This window comes from Triturus cristatus, chromosome 4_2, assembly GCF_964204655.1.
Source record: "Triturus cristatus chromosome 4_2, aTriCri1.1, whole genome shotgun sequence".
NCBI lineage: Eukaryota > Metazoa > Chordata > Amphibia > Caudata > Salamandridae > Triturus > Triturus cristatus.
In genome coordinates, this window is record NC_140586.1 from 54810592 (window position 1) to 54830867 (window position 20276).

General features: G+C 44.3%; 1 protein-coding gene across 2 annotated transcripts in view; it reads right to left on the bottom strand.

The window, feature by feature from the left end:
• Positions 1-20276, bottom strand: part of DCAF15 (DDB1 and CUL4 associated factor 15) — a 255057-nt gene that overhangs the window by 106519 nt on the left and 128262 nt on the right. For both annotated transcript variants that reach the window (XM_085600481.1, XM_085600482.1), the window contains exon 8: positions 11218-11309. In XM_085600481.1, the coding sequence (XP_085456607.1) occupies positions 11218-11309 (92 nt within the window). The remainder of the gene's footprint in view (positions 1-11217; positions 11310-20276) is intronic.

Sequence of the window (20276 nt, forward strand, 5' to 3'; positions counted from 1 at the left end):
AAGCAGCTAGAGAGTCGAGACTCAGAAACTAGACCCTAGGATAGTCACTACCCTTGTGAGCACCGAAGTACCCAAGTTACCTAGCCCACAGGCTGCGGGTGCATAGGTGTGAACTTACGTCGGGTTTCGTCGTGGACTTCTATGGATGCCTGAAGGAAAGTTGCTGACAGGCAGTCAGTGAAGAGTGTCCGGTGGATCCCAAGGCTGGGATCAAGAAGAGAGGAGACCTGCAAGCAGAAGGGACAGAGTCAAGGTCACTAGCCAGTGACCACGTGGAACCAGGAAGGAACCAGGCGATGTCGTGAAGATTGCAGGTGAAGGTGAAGCTTGTCGCTGCAGCCACGAGGACCAGGGAACGTCGAGGACGACCAGGACCAGGAGGCGAGCTGTCCCACGAAGGCTCTTGCTGTCAGCGGCGCCGAAGTTGGACTAGGACTCACCAAGCCTTGGCAAGCGGAACCCACGAAGAACGGAGGACTTGCTTCTGGTGCAGACCAGGAAGGTCTGGGGTGCTTCTCTTTTTCAAAGGAGCAGGAGCCAGTCTGGAGGAGCCAAACCAGCGGTGAAGATTTCAGGCTGCGTCGTCACGAAGGCCACTAGCCAGCGGGCAAGCAACCGGACAGACGCGGCAAGCAGGAAAATGCAGAAGGGCCCCACGCAGGACTCGTGGAGTGTGGGGGGCTGATCTTCGGTGCAGATGGTGCTTGGGGTTGGGGCTTCTCAATCCCCGGTGCACAACTTCGAGGGTGCCTCAGAAGCTGCGCTTGAAGATACTAGCCACTTTTCCCAGGTAGCCGGTCCCACGTCTCTCGTCGCCTCCACGGATCTCAGCTCGGCTGTGGATGTGGATCAGGGTCGGAGAAGTCTGGAAGTCAAGGCTCTGGTCGGGCTCTGCAGTCGGTCCCTCGTAGAACTTTAGCAAAGCAAAGGGTAGTCTCTTGATGGTGCCTGATTGCACAGGGTAGCCACTCCTTGGCCACAAGGGAGATTCTTCAGTCTTCTTCTTTCGTCGAATGTCGAAGGTCCAGAGTTTCTGTTCAAGTTGCAGGTTCAGGATAATCCAAAGTCCTGGGGCCCAACTCCCACTCTTATACTAATCTGGGGGGCTGGGATACCTGCTAGGTCACGCCTTATGGGTGGGACCTGGGAGGGGAGTGGTTACACCCCCTTCCCTTTGGCCAGTTTCGCGCCAGGACTGGGGCTGGTGTGCCCCAGCACCGGTTTGAACTGGACTATGCATGGGACACCTTGTGTGCCCCAGGCATGTCTCATTCCTTTCAGCCCTCCCTGCCCCAATACACTAAAGTCTGTCTGGGGAGGTGCTAGCACCTCCCCAAGCAGGAAACCTATTGTCCAAGCCTCCCTTGCTGGGATCACTCCCAGCAGCAGGAGGTCAGACTTGTGTCTGTGGCAGCAGCATCCATTTTGTGATGCTGAGGCTTTGGTTAGAGTTAAACAGCAAAGTAGGATTTTAACATGTCTCTCCCTCTAGAAGGGAGGAATAATATCCTCATCACCAGAAATGGTATGGGGGTATTATTCCAAAGTGTTAGACACCTTACACGACATGTTTTGATAAAGCCAAACCATAGTTACCATAACCGTTTAAGATTATAAGGCACTTTAAGAGTATATGGTAGGCTATATCATAGAACAGCTATAAGGACATGATTCCGAAAGCTGCAGACAGGCTCAGCTCATGCTAGAGCACCATCTCACATGTTACCAAGCACTCTGCCTCCAGGATTGTTAAGGCCTGCCATAGGAGTGACTGATAGGTACACATGTGTCTATATATAAGGGTAGATATAGGCATACTATATCTAAGCAAGGGGTGATTACACGACCTTGCCCCAGCTGAGTGATCAGCCAGTTGTGTCTGATTGGAAGGCCAGACCAGGGGTGGCATAATACATGCTGCAGCCCCTGGGAGGCCTAGGGTACACCTATGCCCTGGGTACCTAGGGTACACTGTACAGGGTCCAATAAGGTGATCCTTACCAATTGAGAATGAACCTAGGGTACATGGAGTCCATTTTAAAGAGAGAGCAGACAGCCTGAGACCCTGAATGGCAGGATCTCAGGCCAACTAAGTCGAAAAACCAGCTAGACACTAGGCAAAAAGTTGGGGGTAACCATAGTCAGATATCCACCTTCCTACACAGACCATACAAAAAGTATAAACACGCATTCTGCAATACTGCAGTCGCATACGCTGACAAGTACAGGGCGCACATCTAGTTGAACATTTCAAAGTTTTTGGACGCACACCAGAAAGTCTCAGGTGGTGGGTCATAGAAAAAGGGAAAGTGAACCCGAGGGGAGGAGATTTTTCTAACACCCTAAATATTCATGAGTGCAGGTGGATTCATCTTTTTGACACTGTGGCGAGAGGCTACAATGAATATGAGGAAATCACTAGACAGGTGGCCTTTCTGAATTATGAATGACAAGTACGATTTCACTTACTAGTCTTCATGCTTTCAGAACAATAACTTGGGTAGCGCAGTCACACCAGTTGAGTAACGCTGTCCTATGACCACAGATGCGTCTAACATCCACTATGCTGCCTATATATAATCTGCTACACGCAATTTTTAACCTGTCACATGTACAAAATGTGTTGTGTCTGAATAGTATTGGTTGCCATCATGAATTTTATGTATAGTAATTCACCTTTAAAAGGCTGTTAGAGGTTGTACTGTAATTCTACCTTCTCAATCTTTTTGTAAATTTACCTTCTCACTCTTGCCTAGGTCACCCATCTGACTCGTATACATTGTGGGTTGACTCTCTTCCATCGATGTAATATATGTATATAGAAAGGTATACATGTAAATAATTTGTTGTCACATGTCTTTTTAATGTTCTATTAATACAAATGGCAATTGTTTTTGCCAGCTAGCACATTGTGGTCGGAGAATTAATGCCCACACTTTTAAAAGGAGGTAGTCTTTTCTTGCTCTAATTAACATGACTGACCCGCTACTGCTGGGCGGTAAGACAACGTCAGGCAGATGCCTCACGCGCGTAAACAGGAACGTCCTCGCGCTACCGAGCATCCATAAGCATCATTGCTTGCTCGTGTCAGTCTGACCCTGCCGCGCCGTAGTGAAGACTCCGTACAGGGCTGCTATAAATTAAGGTAAATGTGAGTTGGATTACAGAAGCATTTACAGCGTTTACAGCCTCTCCCTCAAGTTATTGAAAGGTTTTCATTTTGCCCTTTTTGTTTTAGTTTTGTAGTCACTGATTGAATCTCTCGAATACTAGGCACATCCAAGGATCAAATCCCTTTTCTTACACCGCAACGCTAGTGCGGGTAAGCGATTTATATTATTTCAGAGAGGCTCCTTGCTTAACATGACTGGGCTGTTCCAATCTATTTATCGAACGCTCATGTTTGTTTCAGATGACGATTACTTCACCTTCCCTACATATGGACTCATATGCAGCCAAATAGTTATTGAACCGCAACGTGGAGGCGGGTGAGCCCTTATTGAAGATTTTATTTTCTAATACATTTTATAATCCAGAGTAGTTTACTGATGTGCACTCCTTCCCGTTGTTCTCTCGCCCATTTTCAGTTGGTCACCTCCGGAGTCAGATCTACCTACATCCTGAATAGGTTGGTAGGAGAGGCATGTCAACTCCTTGTAATTAATCATTATCAGGCTATTAAGTAACTTGCCATCATTTTTATCACTAAGGCTGCTTCTTCCCTGCCCCTTGTCCTGAAGAAGACCCGCAGGCTGAGGCAACAATTACCCTCTATGCCCACAAGTCGGGTCGAAATGTTGACGCTTACCCCCAACAGGCCTGGACCACATGTCTCCTCCCTTGCCACAGATATTTCTGTGCATTGTTTGTGAATCATATTAAACCAGCTAATTGTATAATAATCAATATTGGACAGGCCTATTTGGACCGATTTTTGTTATCCGTCATACTCAGAACAATTTTATTGATGCTTGTTTTCGGATTCCATTGAGATTCTTTTTTCCTATTTCTCATCTCTACACCTCACACCAGAGCACTTTCTCATACACGTTCCGTTGGAGCAACTTTCTTCTTCGTTTTAAGTTATAGGCATGGTAGGATGTCTACCATCTGTTGAAATAATTTTGTGATCAATAAATACATGCTTTGTCAAACTCATGGTTGTTGCACATCAAAGTATTGTCTATCTGGATCTATGCAACCATGTGCTGACTTTATGCGTGCACCAAGTCATATAAATGATAACCGTTACAGGAAGTATTTTGTGTGAAAAGAAAGGTCCAGGATCAATTGTTAGCATGTGACTGGGCACTGCAGCACGAACAGCCCAGGGAGTCCCCAGGCAATCGTTACAATCAATAAGCGCAGGGAAGCAGCGTAGCTTGGGGCCCGTTTGCGTACAGCCCTTGATGTCTGGCCCTCTACGCTGTTTGAGGACTAACTCATTGACTGGTGTGGAGGCTTGGCACTCGTATGTCTCCACCTCTATGTTGTGTTCCAGATGAGCCCACTTGCTGACACCTTAGTGAGCGCCGTGGTGTCACAGTACGAGCAGCCGTGCACAGTCTACAACCTCACACCATAAGGCCCCACCGCACAGAGGTCCTGTTGATGGGTAACCGATGGGTCTGGAGTGACCGCGATCCCCCAGACAAACCAGGTCCAGGTATGGTATCTAGGACAACGTGGTGGGGGAAAAAACTCCAGGTGAACCAGGCCTGGTGAGTAGGTATATCACGGGAGACATATCACCGCGTCCCAGGGACATCACGTAACATGGCTTTGAAGCTAAGGCCACACAATGACTCAGAAGGGATGAAAGCTGTTGCAACGCTTAACGTCCTAAAGAGAAACATAAGTGCAGGGGAGCAGGAGAACAGAGGCCACTGTGTCCTCAACAAGAGCCCAGCTAGGAGAAAGGAAGCCTAGCGCCACAAAGGTTAATGCGTGTACGTGCAATTTGATAATGCAGGGGAGCAATAAGGCGCGCCTGTATTGGCAGAGAAGCCCAGGTAGGGGCTAAATTGTTGCATAGTGCCCCGGCATCCAACAGGCATGTGCCAGCAAACAAATGGTGGTGGTTGTAGTCAGACCAGGGCTCAATCTGTCTCCCAAACACCCAGTGGCCATAGCGCAACAGAGAAAGGAGTGTACAGGTGTCAGGTCTGTGTTCCAGGAGGGGATAGGGGGAATGCAACCACAGGGTGCAACCATAGCCACCAAAGAGAGGGGGTTTGGGGGTGTGGGTGCCCATGCCTGCATGGAAGTTCCAGCAGATAGCAGGAGCCAGTCCTGATCCAGTCCCCAATGTCTCCAACACAAGCACTGCACGTATGTGAGGAGAGGCCAGCCCAACAGGAGAAACCCTGTGCAGGACAATGAGGGGAGTAGAATAGGGTAGATGACGGTGTCAGATGCCTGACGGTTTTTAGGATTAGTTACGGATAACGTGGTAGGGGTGCAGGGCCTCCCTAGAGTGCGTTCGCAATCTTGGTCATACTAGCCACACCCCCTTGAGGTGGACACTCAAATTGACAAAAAAACGTCCAGGACTCTCAAAGACAGTGAAAGAATTCAACTTAGAGAAAGAATGGAGGCTGACCTCAAGAGAAGAAGGGAAGGACTACAGGGGAGCAGCCAGTGGAGAGAATCCTTCACCATCTAACAGCTTTCTACCTCCAAGGACTCAGACAGGGAGATCCAAAAGAGGAGGCACACACAAAGCATTGCCACTCCAAAGCATCTATTCTATATTTAGAATGGACGCACTTTCAACCAGTTTGCGGAAGACTGATAGGGTATTACAATGCTGAAGTGAATGCACCATCTTCCGTTAAAACGGTTTTGACAGGGAGGCGTGCCCCGTCACATCATTCAAATTCAAGACACGCATCTATGGAGCACTCAATGTCGAGACAGGGGCTTCAGACATTGAAGCACAAAACTTCAAAAGTGAGGAGGCTCCTGTCATAGTCAGGGATATAATCGTATGACCCTGTACACACACAGTTCCAGATTCCACAAACTCCAAAACCTCACAAAATGCTCCCAATGCTTAGTAAAATGGTTTTTCCATCAGAGTAGAAATATTCGACCATAAGTGGAGCCTAGCGGAAATGGAGTCTTCACCAGCAGGTACATCAACTTCCCAATGGTGCTGAATGGTCGCATCATGCCTAATGAACAGTTGGTTCCTACCAATGATGATTCTGGTGCCTCAGAAAAAGACAACTACAACTCCTACTGTCTCCTCCTAAATATACAGATCAGGGCAATAATTCCAATACATTGACCTAGGTCTCTGTCTGGCTTTCCATCCCGTCTGCCTCCCTTTGATATTACCATCTTTTAGTGGGTAACTAGAGGTGAACAGAAATTGAATGCTCCAGCCCCGAGTCGCCACAACCACTGGTTTCAGTCATTATGGAGAAAATTCAACAAAAAGTGCAGTCTATGGTTTTGGGGCATAGTGAGATTGCAGAAGAGAAATTCCTTACACTAGCAACCACAAAAGAAGCTCATCCACACTTGCTGAAATTATACAAACTTCCTCACAAGATCCAGTGTTTTTTCAGTCCGATCCCAGACCAAATGTGGTCATTGTTTCTGCAGTCAGAAGTAACCATGCTTCAGCTCAGTAAACAATGCCCTTGAACGCAGAAAATAAACTCCAGGATGTTTTGCATACAAAGGTTTGTGGCAATGAAGGGACAGCATTAAAAGCGGCTACTGCAACAGCTCTTCAAGGGTGCTACAACAGAGCATTTTGGGAGACTGACAATATTTTCCAATCCTTTCTTTGGTCAAGCTCTCTTCACTCCACGCATAAATGAAGAAATGCTGAGGAGAGGATAAAAGTAGACACTCTGTAAGCTGTGGGTCCTGAGGATTGAACCAGGAACTTTAATTGAAAGTTCAGTCTGAGGAGAGAATTCCCACCCATACCAACCTTTTTAACGCTTCATCCGGCAAACTCATTAACAGCAATAAAAGTCTGGAAGACCGAGATAGCAGCAGAGAATATCTTTGAATGTGGAGTTCACAGCAGCAAGACTAGGGTAGGAAGTCTCAGAAAAACCAACACATTCTTCTTTACTTCCCTGCCTCTGTACATTGATACAGGTGCAGGTGGGGTGAAGTATCAAAGATTATTAAGAAGAAGTGCGAAGCATAACTAGAGACAGAGGGGTACTGAACATTGTGCAAAATGGTTATGCACCTGTTCCTTTACCAGAAAGTGGCTTCGAAGTTCCAATTAGAATTTCTGAAAGAGGAAACACAATCTCATCACTAAGTTGGCCTCAAAACACATTCCTCAATTGCAAAGGAGAAAAGGTGTCCACAAAAGCTTTCATACCGAAGAAAGGTCTGAGAAAAAGTTAAAGGTCAAACCACAATTTGAAAAAACGCTAAGTGGAACAAAATGGAAAAGTTTAGAATATTTGGTCTTAATCAAATTTAGACTCAAACGCAGATAGTCTTCAAAACGGATCAAAGGTTTCCAACATGGAGTCATCTGAGCAAACTCAGTCACAGTCACCTTTCAAAAGTCCGCCCCATTAAGCTTTCAATTATATGGGGGCCACTCTAAATCAGTAGTTAGCAAAAAGTGCTTTCTTTGGAGGAGTGTGTACCATAATTTATTATGAAATGCCTGCAACTGCCAAAAAAACACCAGAGTCCACCTTCAAGACAAGCTTAATTTTTTCTGGGTTTCACAGTCTTGTGCATTTCCATAATCCCCAAGACAACATTTCACATAGAACCTCATCTACAACGCCTAGAGGATCAATAGAGCCAGAGTCATAACCATAAAGAAACTACACCTTTTTAAAGAAAATTTCCACTCGCTGCTTTGGCGTAAAAATCATTTCAACTTTTTTGCAAAGAATTCCTGTCTATCAGGAGTTACTGACTCAATCCACTGGAATCACAAAATGCAATAACTAGGGGCAGTGCAATTATCCCTCTAGCCAGTCCTTGTCAGGCGATGGACAAGATTATTTTCCAAACTGATAACACAACCCCCATCTTAACAAAACTTGGCACCAGATTTTTTCAAAGCACTCCCAAGCCTTCTGGAGAAGTTTCTTTCACAGAGGTTTCTCAATCAGTGTAATTTTCTCAGTCAGTGCAATACATCTGTAATGTGTGGAAAAGATGCAAGTGGGCACTCCCAACTGAGTATGCAAAGAAAACCACAAATGATTGTTGGACAAGTTCTTCCAAGTCATTTTCAAGGAATAAGCCTTTTTACACATAGAACACTGCCACGACTGTAGACGAAATGCTTATGCTTTGCGTAAAGGTATTCAGGGCCAAAATCACTGGGGAATGCCCTTTTGATGGAGCTGTAAACACATTTTCTAGGTGCTTTCCCTTAGATTCACCTGCTACCACCGAGTCTGTTAAAACTGAAATATTCCAGGATGATTACCATTGCCCTGAAATACCAAGGACCATGACGGTTTACCGATTACTTCACTTTTCCAGGAGAATGCACAAAAGGTTGTCATGCAAAACAAATCTTCCATAAAACTTCCAGGGAAAGTGTTCCATACCTGTCAGATGTCCTTCATCTTGTGCAATGTGAACACCTGAAATTTCATTAAGACAGTATGGACATTCTTAAAGAGTAAAAATAACAAGAACAGATTCCTTCAAATTGAAAATATTTTATTACTGTAGCTAGTAAAAGAACAGGGACTCCTCTGCCTGCCTAGAAATAACAGTTTACCAGTACTTTTTCACCTGGTCAGATCAATGTTCCAATACATTTGGTAACAACTGCTTCCTACATAAAGTCACCTATCAATTTTTCCAGTGTTAAGATTTCTTAGAAGTATTTGTGAATACCACCCCAACCCCAAGAATAGCTGGGTTGCCCCCCACCCCCCGTGTGGTAAGAATTCTTAGAACTATTCATGAATTCCACCCCCAACCACCACTCTACAGTCGCCGCTACTGCTGGGTTGCAGGGCTGCAGGTTGGAAATCTATGCTTCCCTTCATTAAGCATTATTGCCTGTATTTGAATGTCTAGGTAGACACTTTAGTTAGTCAAGCTTTTCTGAGACATTTGTTCAGCTAGTTTCCTCCCCACTGTACTGGTTGGGTGCCGCAGTCCAAGTTTATTGAAGCTCCAGAAGTTTGAGATTTGCTTTTTATTTTGTACTCCTGTTTGGGACAACCAATGAGGATCCTACAATGCAAAGGGGTGTGTCTCACCTGCAAGTCTAGCTCTGCATTGTAGGAATCTTCCTTGACATTATGAACAACCCGCACTCCTTCCCTGCTTGAATTATTGGGTAAGGTCTCTCACAGTTACAAGAACTGTAGTTCTGGCAACTGCACCACTGCAGGTAAGAGCGGTGGGGCCGGTGGTGGGGGGTTGGGGATTTCGAGAGACAGCCACGAGGGCAAATTAAATAAATAACTAATTTTTCCTCGTTGTCTTCTCTCAAAACCCTCCCCGGCCCCACCTCCCTACCGCTCTTACCTGCAGCGGCCGGGGCTGAGTGCTGGAGCAGTTGCATGATGGGCTATGGAAGATGCTGCACCTTAATGATTTCAGTTTCACATGGTTTCAGTCTAGCTGATTGCATTTCCCTTAATTTCCTACAAGTTGTTAAATGTGGGTTAAGGCAGCAAAATGAGGGTATACTGCAAAGTACTTTTATAAATCATTTTTTCTGGTATTGAACTGTTTAAAATCGAGATAGATGTTTTTTCTCATTTGTTACACTTTAGGTGTAGATGTTCACCATCTAAATTACTGTACATACATACGCACGGGTATGACTTTTCTAGGGTTTAAGTGTAGATTCCCAAAATTGCTAATCACCGCGAAACAAACCTTTTTTCTTCTGGAGTACTGCAACAAACCATTTGAAGGCGTGTCCATTTTCTTTATGCGAGACCTGCCTAAAACTCCAACTAGGTTACGAGGGTCTTCACATTGGTTGCAAACCTTTTAATAATGGGAAAGCTTCACAACAACCATTTGCTCACGTTAAATTTGTTTTAAATTTCTTTACTTTCACATCACGTTGTTCCCCAAACTAACAATCCTAGCTAACCTTTGGATATTGCTTTCCTGTGTGGTAAAGATGTCTCTTTCTCATTCCAGACCTGGCCACAATGTCATTAGGAGACCTCTCTATGAGCGGACGTAGGACCTCTTTAGATAACGAAAGAGCAAAAGGAACCAGGAAGCATGTGTACATCCTAGGCACACTCCTGTTTGGCAAGTGTGTTGCAGCTCTGGGCTTTACTAATCTCTTGCATGTGCAAGAGACATGCACGGCACATGGCTGAGTGGGACACTATTTGCAGTACAGGCAGCTCAACTGATGACTGAATCCACAGTCCCAGAATCCCTTTGATCACTGCCCTTTTTTGGTTTCTAGGAATAAGTAATCCCACATATCCCTGCTTTTCTTGTCCAAGTACTTAGTCCATATGTTGCAAGATACCTCCATGCATTTGCTCGTAGAGGTAGGATGCAGGGGTGGCACAGTGCTCAGTCCTTAGTGAAGCCTGGGCTGCATGACAGTCCACAACACCCAACTGTAAACATAAGTGTTAAGGGAAGTTTGTACGGTAGCTTCAAGAGCTCATTCACCCAAAATTATTTCTGATGTTTTACAATGGACCCTTTTTAGAGTGTTTATGACAGACTTTTTTTTAAAGCCTTATGTATTGTGGAGCCAAACATTTCTCTAAGTTTTAATAAACTACACCATCGTGGACTTCCAGTTTTAAATGATTCAAATTGAAAGGTCCAGAGTGTTTGAGTTAAGCATACTGGCTTGCTCACCCCCGACATTTTGACCAAAAGAGACTGTGGAGTGAAGACTCAAAAGGGTGCAAGGAGGGAGAGTGACTGTCAACAGCCTCCAATCTCCTAAGGTAATAGGTGAAAGCATCTCAGATTTCAGGGTCACCCAGTCAGAATCTTTAATCATAGCACGCCCGTCTAACCACTGGGCACAGAGCAAACGTAAGCACTGAACTATGCAGATGACTTCACTCCACATCTAAAAATCAGCATAGTAGACAGCATCCTAATTCAGTCATTGTAGAGCACACCATTGCACCAGCGCCCAGTCAGTCTCCAAGCCTTCACAATACTTAAGGGTTACCCTGTTCATTACAGTTAAATACAACGTTCAAAGCATGGCGAGCACTGGGTACCACCTTCCTCGCAGATACTCACAGGCACAATGGCACTGGCTTTCAAGGGTTTAAGGTTCCTTCCTCTCAGGTCTGTGACAACAAAGGGCAGCGAGATTTTATCATCTTCATATTCTAAGTGGGGACGAGAGAACAAATATGAACAAGAAGCTAAATAAACACGGCCCATTGAGTTACAGATACAAGTAAAGAACAAATCAAAATGAAGGCAAATGTGCCCCTGAGAAGAAACTGGAAAATAAGGGGAGATAGCAGAGCACACAGGAGTCACCTCATTCAAAGTTAAAACAAGCAAAAGACTGGAAAAGAAAAAGGTTACCTACCTATAAGTGTGCATTTTCAGCTTTTACAGATTACACATTCACATGCTGGGCAACTATTCATCATTGTGTAGTGGCAGTCAATCAGATCTCAATTTCGCCTTCATATTGCAATCTTCCCTGCCATCTTGTTGTGTGATTAACAAAAGTAGTGATATTAAAAGTTAACATAAATGTTTAACCACCAACTTAAGTAGTAGTTATAGTATGTCGCATATGTAAATAAAGATGCAAAACTAAAGTTACAGGTAAGTAAAACATTTTTTAGACAACACAAACCTTTTCTAGATTTACATGCCAGACACTGATTTTATAACACTGGTTGACTTCCAAAACTGGAGATAGGTGCGATGGCAGAGTCGTAGCAAACGAGTTGCTTAACAGTTTAAGATTTCAGTGTTGCTTTCTTTTAGATTGAATATGCTCTTTCCCAAGAGGAGAAGCTAATTTGTAACTATTAAATACATTTTACTATCCGTTTAGTAATGGACATCTTGGACACCACTTTTCCATTACATATCTGTGAAAAAACACCAACAAGAGCATTCACAAATTATATACAGAAGTCAGCTGAAGAAATTACCAAAATGGCTAATAAATATGAAATCAATGTTGGATTTAATGTACTCTTTCCAAGGAAGTCTGGTTAAGAACCAGATTACCAGGATTACCCCGGCTCAGAAAGAGGTCATTAACTGCTCACTTCACCATGGCAATGTCCTAGCCCGCTTGATAAAAACGGTGCTTCATCAAATGCAGAGAACTATCCCTCTTACAGACAGTCAGAGTAGATAGAGTCTATGTATGTCAATATGAAATAAGGAGCTACACACAAGCCTTGGAGCTAATCAACCAACTATGTTTAGCTGGTCAGAAGCCTTCAAAGCAGTTATTGCGACATCTTACTCCGTAGCCTCAAGAAATATATGGCCTTTACTGAGACAACCCTAACATGGTTCTGGTCTTTACTCCCTGATTGCAACAAACAAATCTTGACACCCATGGAATATAATGGGGTTTCTCTAAAGTTCCACCTTCTGTGCACACCACTTAATGTATATTTAAACCCCACAGCCGAAGCAAAGCAGCTGTGTAAGGCATTATTTCAAATCTATTAAGAAACCACAAAGGTTTTCTTGATCAGAGGTAAAATCGATAAGCAATCTCTACCCATCTACCTCATGTACCGCAATAAATGATTAAAAGCAATCTATGCTCAAGGATGCTAGAATTGTAACCATACGTTTTGTGAAGCTATAGCCAAGATAGCTACCTTTGCAGTGACAACCATTGCTAACTGAACAATCAACACTATCAACCAAATAAAGGTAACAAGGAATTACATGTGATCCAACATTCATTTACCTTGACATCAGCGCACAACTACACCCCTTCATGCACTAAGCCACTCAGCTTTCATCACAGAGCGGACGCTGTCAGTTTACCAACTGACACACGTAGGCTATTATGACAAAATATAAATGGGTCAAGAATACAGTAAAGACGAAACAGGACTAAGCCAGGAAAAGAATAAACCACATCACTCCTTAACTTTCCAGCATATACTGCCTACCAATGGTACAATATACAGCCCTCGCAATGAACTTCATATTTCCGAAAGCTTACTGGTGTCGGGGCCCAAAGTAACTAATTAATCAAACCGTACAAGTCAAAACACAAACATACTGGCATCAGGATAAGCCCAGCAAAAATCACAACAAGAAGGGAATTGGCAGGGAGACCCTAGAAATACATGGCCCAACAGCTTGAAACAATCAACCTTGCCATCAGATAAAGAGTTGAAAACTCTTCTGCTAGTCTTTCCAAATTAATGGCTCATTAAATCAACAAACAATATTTAATCACCCTTTTTAGCTGACCCGAACTTTTAAGTAAAGTAAGGGAATAACAAAGATTAGCCCGCTAGCAAGTCTAGCCTTCTAAGTAACATGTCCTGGAGAATTATATGGTAAATGTTGGACTTGGCCCTTTTTGCAGGATCATCCCTGAACTTTTTGCCTTCCTCCTGTATTTTGACGGACCTGTTTTTGTTGGTTTTAGGACTCTGGGCACTTTACCACTGCTGATCTCCCTATGGTAAATTGATGTATGGATTAGTGACTTCATGATTGGCTTGATTGGTTTACTTGTCAGACCCTAGTACAGTGCACTGCGTGTGCACAGGGCTTGTAACCAATGCTGCTGGTGGGCTTGTAGCACTGATTGTGCCACCCACCGAAGCAGCTTGTAAAGTGTGTTTCAGGTCAGCCATAGCAGAGCCTGTGTGCAGTCTGGTACTGCCATGTTGACTGGGCAAGCGCACCCACTTGCCAGTCCCTAAACCCTCCCTTTTATACATATTAGTCACCCCTATGGTAGGCCCATGGGCAGGGTGCATTGTAGGTAAAAGGTAGGACATACCCTGGTGTGTGTGGCATGTCCTAATTGTGAATTACAGCCATTTTCGTGTTTCACTATTGCAAGGCTACCTGTTCTCCATAGGCCAGAATGGGCAGTTTGATTATTACATTTTATAATCCTAACTGACTCAGGGAACATGGTAGAAATTCGTGTTTAGAATGCCTGAACTCAGAATAATAAAATACATATTTTAGTGAAGTTGGTTTTAACATTCTGTGTTTGAAAATGTCACTTTTAGAAAGTAGGCATTTTCTTGTCTAACCGTCCAAACCTGCCTCTGCTAGGCTGTGTATTCCTTGTCAGGAGTTTGAGTGACAGGGGCTGGGGGATTCCAGGAGACAGGGTGAGTCACCACAAGGCTGAATAGAGATCTGCATCTAGACGGGTGGGAGAGGTTGCACCTGGGACCTGAATAGGGCTGGGCCTTCCCTCCAAAATGCTGGCTCGACCTCCTGTGGTGTGTCCGATGTCCCTGCACTGTGAAAGGAAAGTAGGAGACATGTCAACAAAGTGCTGCAGGACTGACCAGAACTGGTTTGGACTAGGCAAAGGCCTCTCTGCCTTCAGAGAACAAAGAGAAATTAAGTACAAATATTGGGACCCAGACCCAAGAACTTTAGATCACTTCTGGGAATCAAGACGAACCTTTGCTGAGGAGAAGAACCAGGAAGCTGAAGGGGGAGACTACCCCTGTGCTGTGTGTTTGGGGGTTGGCTTCATTACCAAAGAGAGGAGAAAAGGACAGTGTGCTTTCTATCAACTTGAAGAAGAATCTCCAAGGTCTTGAACTAGAGCTTGCCTCCTGCCTGAAGTCTCAGGGATACAAGACTTCACCAACCAGCTTCCCCCTGAATTCCCTTGCTGGGTATTGAAGTGCCTTCTGTTGTGCTGGGCCTTCTGAGAGACTGCTTGTCGCTGGGAGCTGGAAGCGCGACGCAACAACGAGAAGCGTGTCGCCGCCTCAGCCGCTGTCATCGCATAGCTGAGGAAGCAAGCTGCCACGGCCCTCATCGCATCGCCGAAGCGCAGCGCATCGCCGGAGAAGCAGGACACTGCCACAGAGGTTATCGCATCGCCGGAGAAGCACATCACAGGGCCTGTCGCGGCTCCAAAGATCGAGTCGCCGCACAGCCGTCGGGTGTGCACACATCACACCAACGTTGTTGCATCGCAACCAGGACGCCATTTTGTCGCATCGGAGAAGCGTATCGCATCGAGGTGCCAGCGTGTCGCATCGCACCGGAGAGCAGTAAGAAACCGACGCATCAACTCCCCACACAGTAAGGAAGCGAGCATCAACTCCCCTGCGCAGCAGTAAGGAACCGACTCATCCACTCCCCTGCATGTAAGGAACTGGCGCATCACCTTCCCTGCCACCCTTTTGTTTTCTTTGCGCTACGCATCTAAGGTTCATTGGGAGTAAAGTGTTGCATTTACAACTTGAGAGAATTGAGCTATTTTATAACATTTGAGAGACTATTTTTGAGTACAGTATTGTGGATTTTTGTAGTTTAGACTTGTGTTAAATCTATATAAAAATACTTATTTTTATAATACAACCTGTGTGGTGTCCATTTGTAGTGTTGTCACTATTACTGTATGTGTTCACAAATGCTTTACACACTGCCTCTGAGATGAGCCTGCCTGCTCGTGCCAAGCTACCAAGGGGGTGAGCAGGGGTTATTTTAAGAGTGTAGCCCCTTACCCGGACGAGACGCAAGGGTCCCCATTTGTCACAGGTACCTACCTATGCCAACTAGAGACCCCAAATCTAACAGTAAATAAATTAACTCTTCCTTTTTGTCTTTTCTTACAGAAAAAAAGCCACAGTCTGAGGGGGGGAACCGGAAACTAGAATGTGACGAGCAGGGAGAAGTGAAAACACCTGCTTATGCCTACTCTTAGTAGTTTTCCACACACCTTATATAAACTGTTTCCAGACACCTATTTACTACTTGGCACTCAGAAGCTACCTGCAAGCATCAAATGATGCCAAATATATTACCAACAATGGTCCACATGACAAACAAATGCTATACAAAGTAGCAGAGTTTTGGAGTGCTCAGTTGGCAACTGAGTATTTGCTAAAGAAAAATGCAAATACGTTTGCAGCAGAAGTTTCAAGTGTGGCATAAAAACTAGCCTGTCCTTCCCCATCTGTACAAAAGGCTCTCTGGTTGAGAGCGAGTAATTCACTGACTTGTTGAAGTAATAGTCACAAACAAAACCTATAAAAGGCAAGTCCCTGCAGGGCATATTTGAGCATCGGCTGCGACATTGGTACTACAAGAATTAAACTTCAGATTCCTTGTTATAAGTCTCATTTTGATTAACCATAGCAGCTTTCAAGATCTAAACAAAGCAGTATCTTCTCAGTTTCTGCAACTGAGAAGGAAGAGTTTTTCTGAAGCAACTGGACCATTTGTCCAACATGGCTATCAGATCAGGCAGACATTTTCCTATTTGCCAACGTACAGAGAAAAAAAGGCTTCAGATTGATTAAAATACTTGTCCCAAGAGAAGTGCAAAATATTATGGGTTTTTCTGTGTAAATTACATTTATGGCTAAAGTACTCATGGATTTTGGGGTACTTAAACCCAATATCATAATACCCAAGCTTTGCAATTAGCAACAAATTGGTAACAAAGTTACCATTCCAAACACATTATGGGGAGTATGGGATGGCACCAGATACTTGAGGCACTGTGTAAGATAGGCATTGCTGTGTAGTTCACAATTTCTTTTCAAGTAAAACAATTTTTTTTTTTTAAATAGCCCATGCCCTGCATACCTTCAATCAAGCCTTTGTTCTTCTACTTTGTTGCTTAATCTTGAAACCACTTTACTTACTCTTCCAGACAAGGCCCAAGTCCTGATTTTGCTTTCTACTACGTCACAAACATGTACAGGAACATACAAGTCTAATTTAATTTCTTCAAGATTTATTTATATGTATACTATGTGAATATCACCGCTCATCTCAACCCACATTCATATCATTAACTTGTATACTATTAAAACATTAGCCCCCAAATTATCTATTTATACATTTTGATTAGCGCTAGCTAGATCTGAAAGTATTCGAGCGCTTTACATAAAATAGCTTTACATATAATGCGAGACCCTTAGATTCAGCTACATGCATAAATAGAGACAAAGAGAATTGTTAGGCAGTTAGAGTGGTTACAGTAAGCGCACAATTAGAACAGATTAAGTTAAAGGAGTAAATTACATATTAGACAGCGGAAACAATCAAACAATAGACTGTCAAAGGGTCTAGTCAGGGAGAGACTGAGCTATTGGAACAATTCAGTAAGCGTGCGTGTTAAAGTATTTGTTGAGGAAAAGGGGTTTCAGGTCCCTTTTGAAGCAGGGGAAGGAGGGGTTGCATTGGAGATCTCTAGGGAGCGAGTTCTATATCCTGGGTGCATTACCACAAAAAGAGCGAGTCAGGGTGGATTTAGTATTCAGTTTTGGAGGTATGATAAGAAGTGAGTTGGAGGTTCTCATAGTTCTGGTTTTTCCTGCTTTCGTAGGTTTGTGGTCTAGATAGTTGGAGGTATGTGTGTTAAGGGCTTTGTGGGTGATGCAATCAATCTTGTAAATACATCTTTCTTCGATGGGAAGCCAGTTGAGTATCTTGAAGGTCGGTGTGATGTGTTCAAACTCTTTAAAACGAGTTATGGGCCCGGCCACCATGTTGAAAACTGATCTTAAAGGGGTGGTGAGGTGAATTTTCGGCATCCCTTTGAAGATGGCTTTTCCATAGTCCAGTTTGGAGAGGACTAGAGATTATACTATCGTTTCAAAATCACCTGGGGGATGAACGGTTTGATTTCCTTGGTGTTTTTGTGTGTTATGCGCTCCTTTTGCTGACTATTTGATGTGATCCTTCATTGATATGTTTTTGTCCAGTGTAATGCCTAAGGACTTTACGGAGCTGGACAGAGAGCGCAATTTAGGGCATCCAGGTTTTTGTGCCAGTCTTGGATAGGTAGAGGTTTTTTTGGGAGGGGGGGGGGGGGGGGGGGGAAGAACTGCAGTAGTTCAGTTTGGTTGGGGTTCAACATTAAGTGGTTGGGATTAAGCCAAGTTTGTATCTTGATTAGTATGGCGTTGAGATGTAGGATGTCATTGTGAGCTTTGATTATCTTGATTAGTAGGACATTGTGATGTAGGATGTCACGGAGTGCTTGGATTTTGTAGTAGAGTTGAGTGTCATCAGCATATAGGTGATATTTGACCCCTGCCTGCTTCAGGATTATTGTAAGGGGTTCCATGAAGAGACTGAAAAGGCGAGAAAATTGAGCCTTGGGGTACACCAAAAGTAACTGATGTGGGCTTAGAGAGACAGGTGTTGATTTTAATTTGTTGCGAGCGGTGTTGCAGGTAAGATGCAAAACCATCTTAGGACTGTGCCATTAATACCAGAGCGGATCTTAAGTGTCGCAAGTAATGCTGGGTGATTTATGGTATCAAAAGCCACTGCTAAGTCAAGTAGGATAAGTAGGCATGCGTCACCTTCGTCTAAGGATCTATGGATGTCATCGGAGATACTGAGCATGGTAGTTTCTGTGCTACAGCCTTGCCTGAATCCTGATTGGAAGGTGTTATGGAGGTTGAATTAATCTATATGTTGCATGAGCTAGGTCTGAGGTTGTTGAGATCATTGGGGTCTGCCCCCGGTTTTTTGAGTAGGAGTGTGATTTGTCCTAGTTGGAGGGAGTCTGGTACACAGCCTGAGGCAAGAGATGTATTAATGATTTTTTACCATAACGGGGCGATGAAGTGGTTGAGATTTTGAACTATTGGGGATGGGAGGGGATCCGTGATGCGGGAGGTGGGCTTTAAGTTTGCAATTATATAGAATACTTCATTTTCTGTCATGGGTTTGAAGACCACTTAGCATCGTTTTTCAGTTGAGTGAGATTCTGGTTGACATTGGGATTTTTGGGGGTCATTTGCTCATTAGTTTGTTCTGATGTTGGGGCTCCCATGGAGGGAAGGGAGTCAGTGTGGAAGTCAACAGGTGAGATGGATCTAAGTGACAAGCTCATTTTTAGTGATAATCGCATCTAGAGTGGAGACTTTATTATGAGTTGGCTCATTGCCGAGTTGTTTAAGGTCGTTTATTTCAAAAAGGTTTGAGGTTCCGGACTGTGGTGTCTTCTGGGTTGTTCCAGTGAATACTGAACACACTCAAGAACATGTCAGTTAGGGAGAACTGTTTTATTAGGTCAGTTAACTTTTAAGCGAAGAGGGTGCGATCAACAGGAGAGTGGTTGATGGTGTGTAGTTTGGTAGGAGAGGAGCCTTTGGCTTAAGTTCAACTCTGAGGTATTCCAAAGTCAAGTATTCTGCGGTTTTTAAGATGGAAAGATATATTCCTACTTTGTGAATGATAGCTAGTACACTACCTGTTCTTTGTAGTCTGTCATTTCTAATGATGGGGTATCCAGGTGGTGTGACCAGGTCTAGAATGGGGGTTGAGTGATCATTAAGCCAGGATTTGGTGAGGAAAGCGATGTCTATTTCTTCACAGACTATAGTTTCGGATATCTGTAACTTGTTAAACGGCTGATCTACAGTTGCGGAGCATGCATGTTAGAGGGCAGGGATTATTGTTAGTGGTATGTAGTGTTTGAATGGTGGTGTATTGAGCAAGAGGTCTGGGCGAGTAGATCATTCTAGGGATTCTATTTGTGCCCACCCTTATTGGGATTGTGAACCATATTCTGGTTCTTTGTGAGGTAAAATGTGCTAATCGCATAAGCTTCCAGAGTGGATATCGGGCTGAGAGCTCAGTGGGGTCTGTGGGACTGACAATATAAGGGAGTAGAGGGCCAGAGGCTGCATTGTATGGCAGAAGGAAAACTTAATTTATAATTACCATGAGTGTGAGAGCGGGAGCGGGATAACTTCGCATGGTTTGAGAGGTCCTGTATTAGATGTAAGAGTTCATTAGCTTGGTTCAGGAGCTGGATAAGTGTGTCCATCAGGCTTTCAGCACAGAGTGGGATGAGAAGCAGCAAGTCCTGAGTAAAAGGAAGGAGAGTGCACTACGCTATGGGGATGGTCAGTCTCATTAGGACTGAATAGTAGACAGTTTGTGTGAGCTAAGAAGGGTCTGCATTTGTAGGGAGGGGTGCATCCGCAGAGGGTTCAGCAGCTGATGTTCTGGAGTTGAAGCGTGCTCCATCCGGCCCGGGGTGTGGATCATAGAGTTTGGTTACAGTGGGTTTGCTGGTTTGGGTGGAAGCAAGAGAAGGACTTCTAGTGGATATATGTTGAAGGTGTGCGTTAATGGGGCCAGCAAGGTTGCTCAGAGTGCCAGAGGGT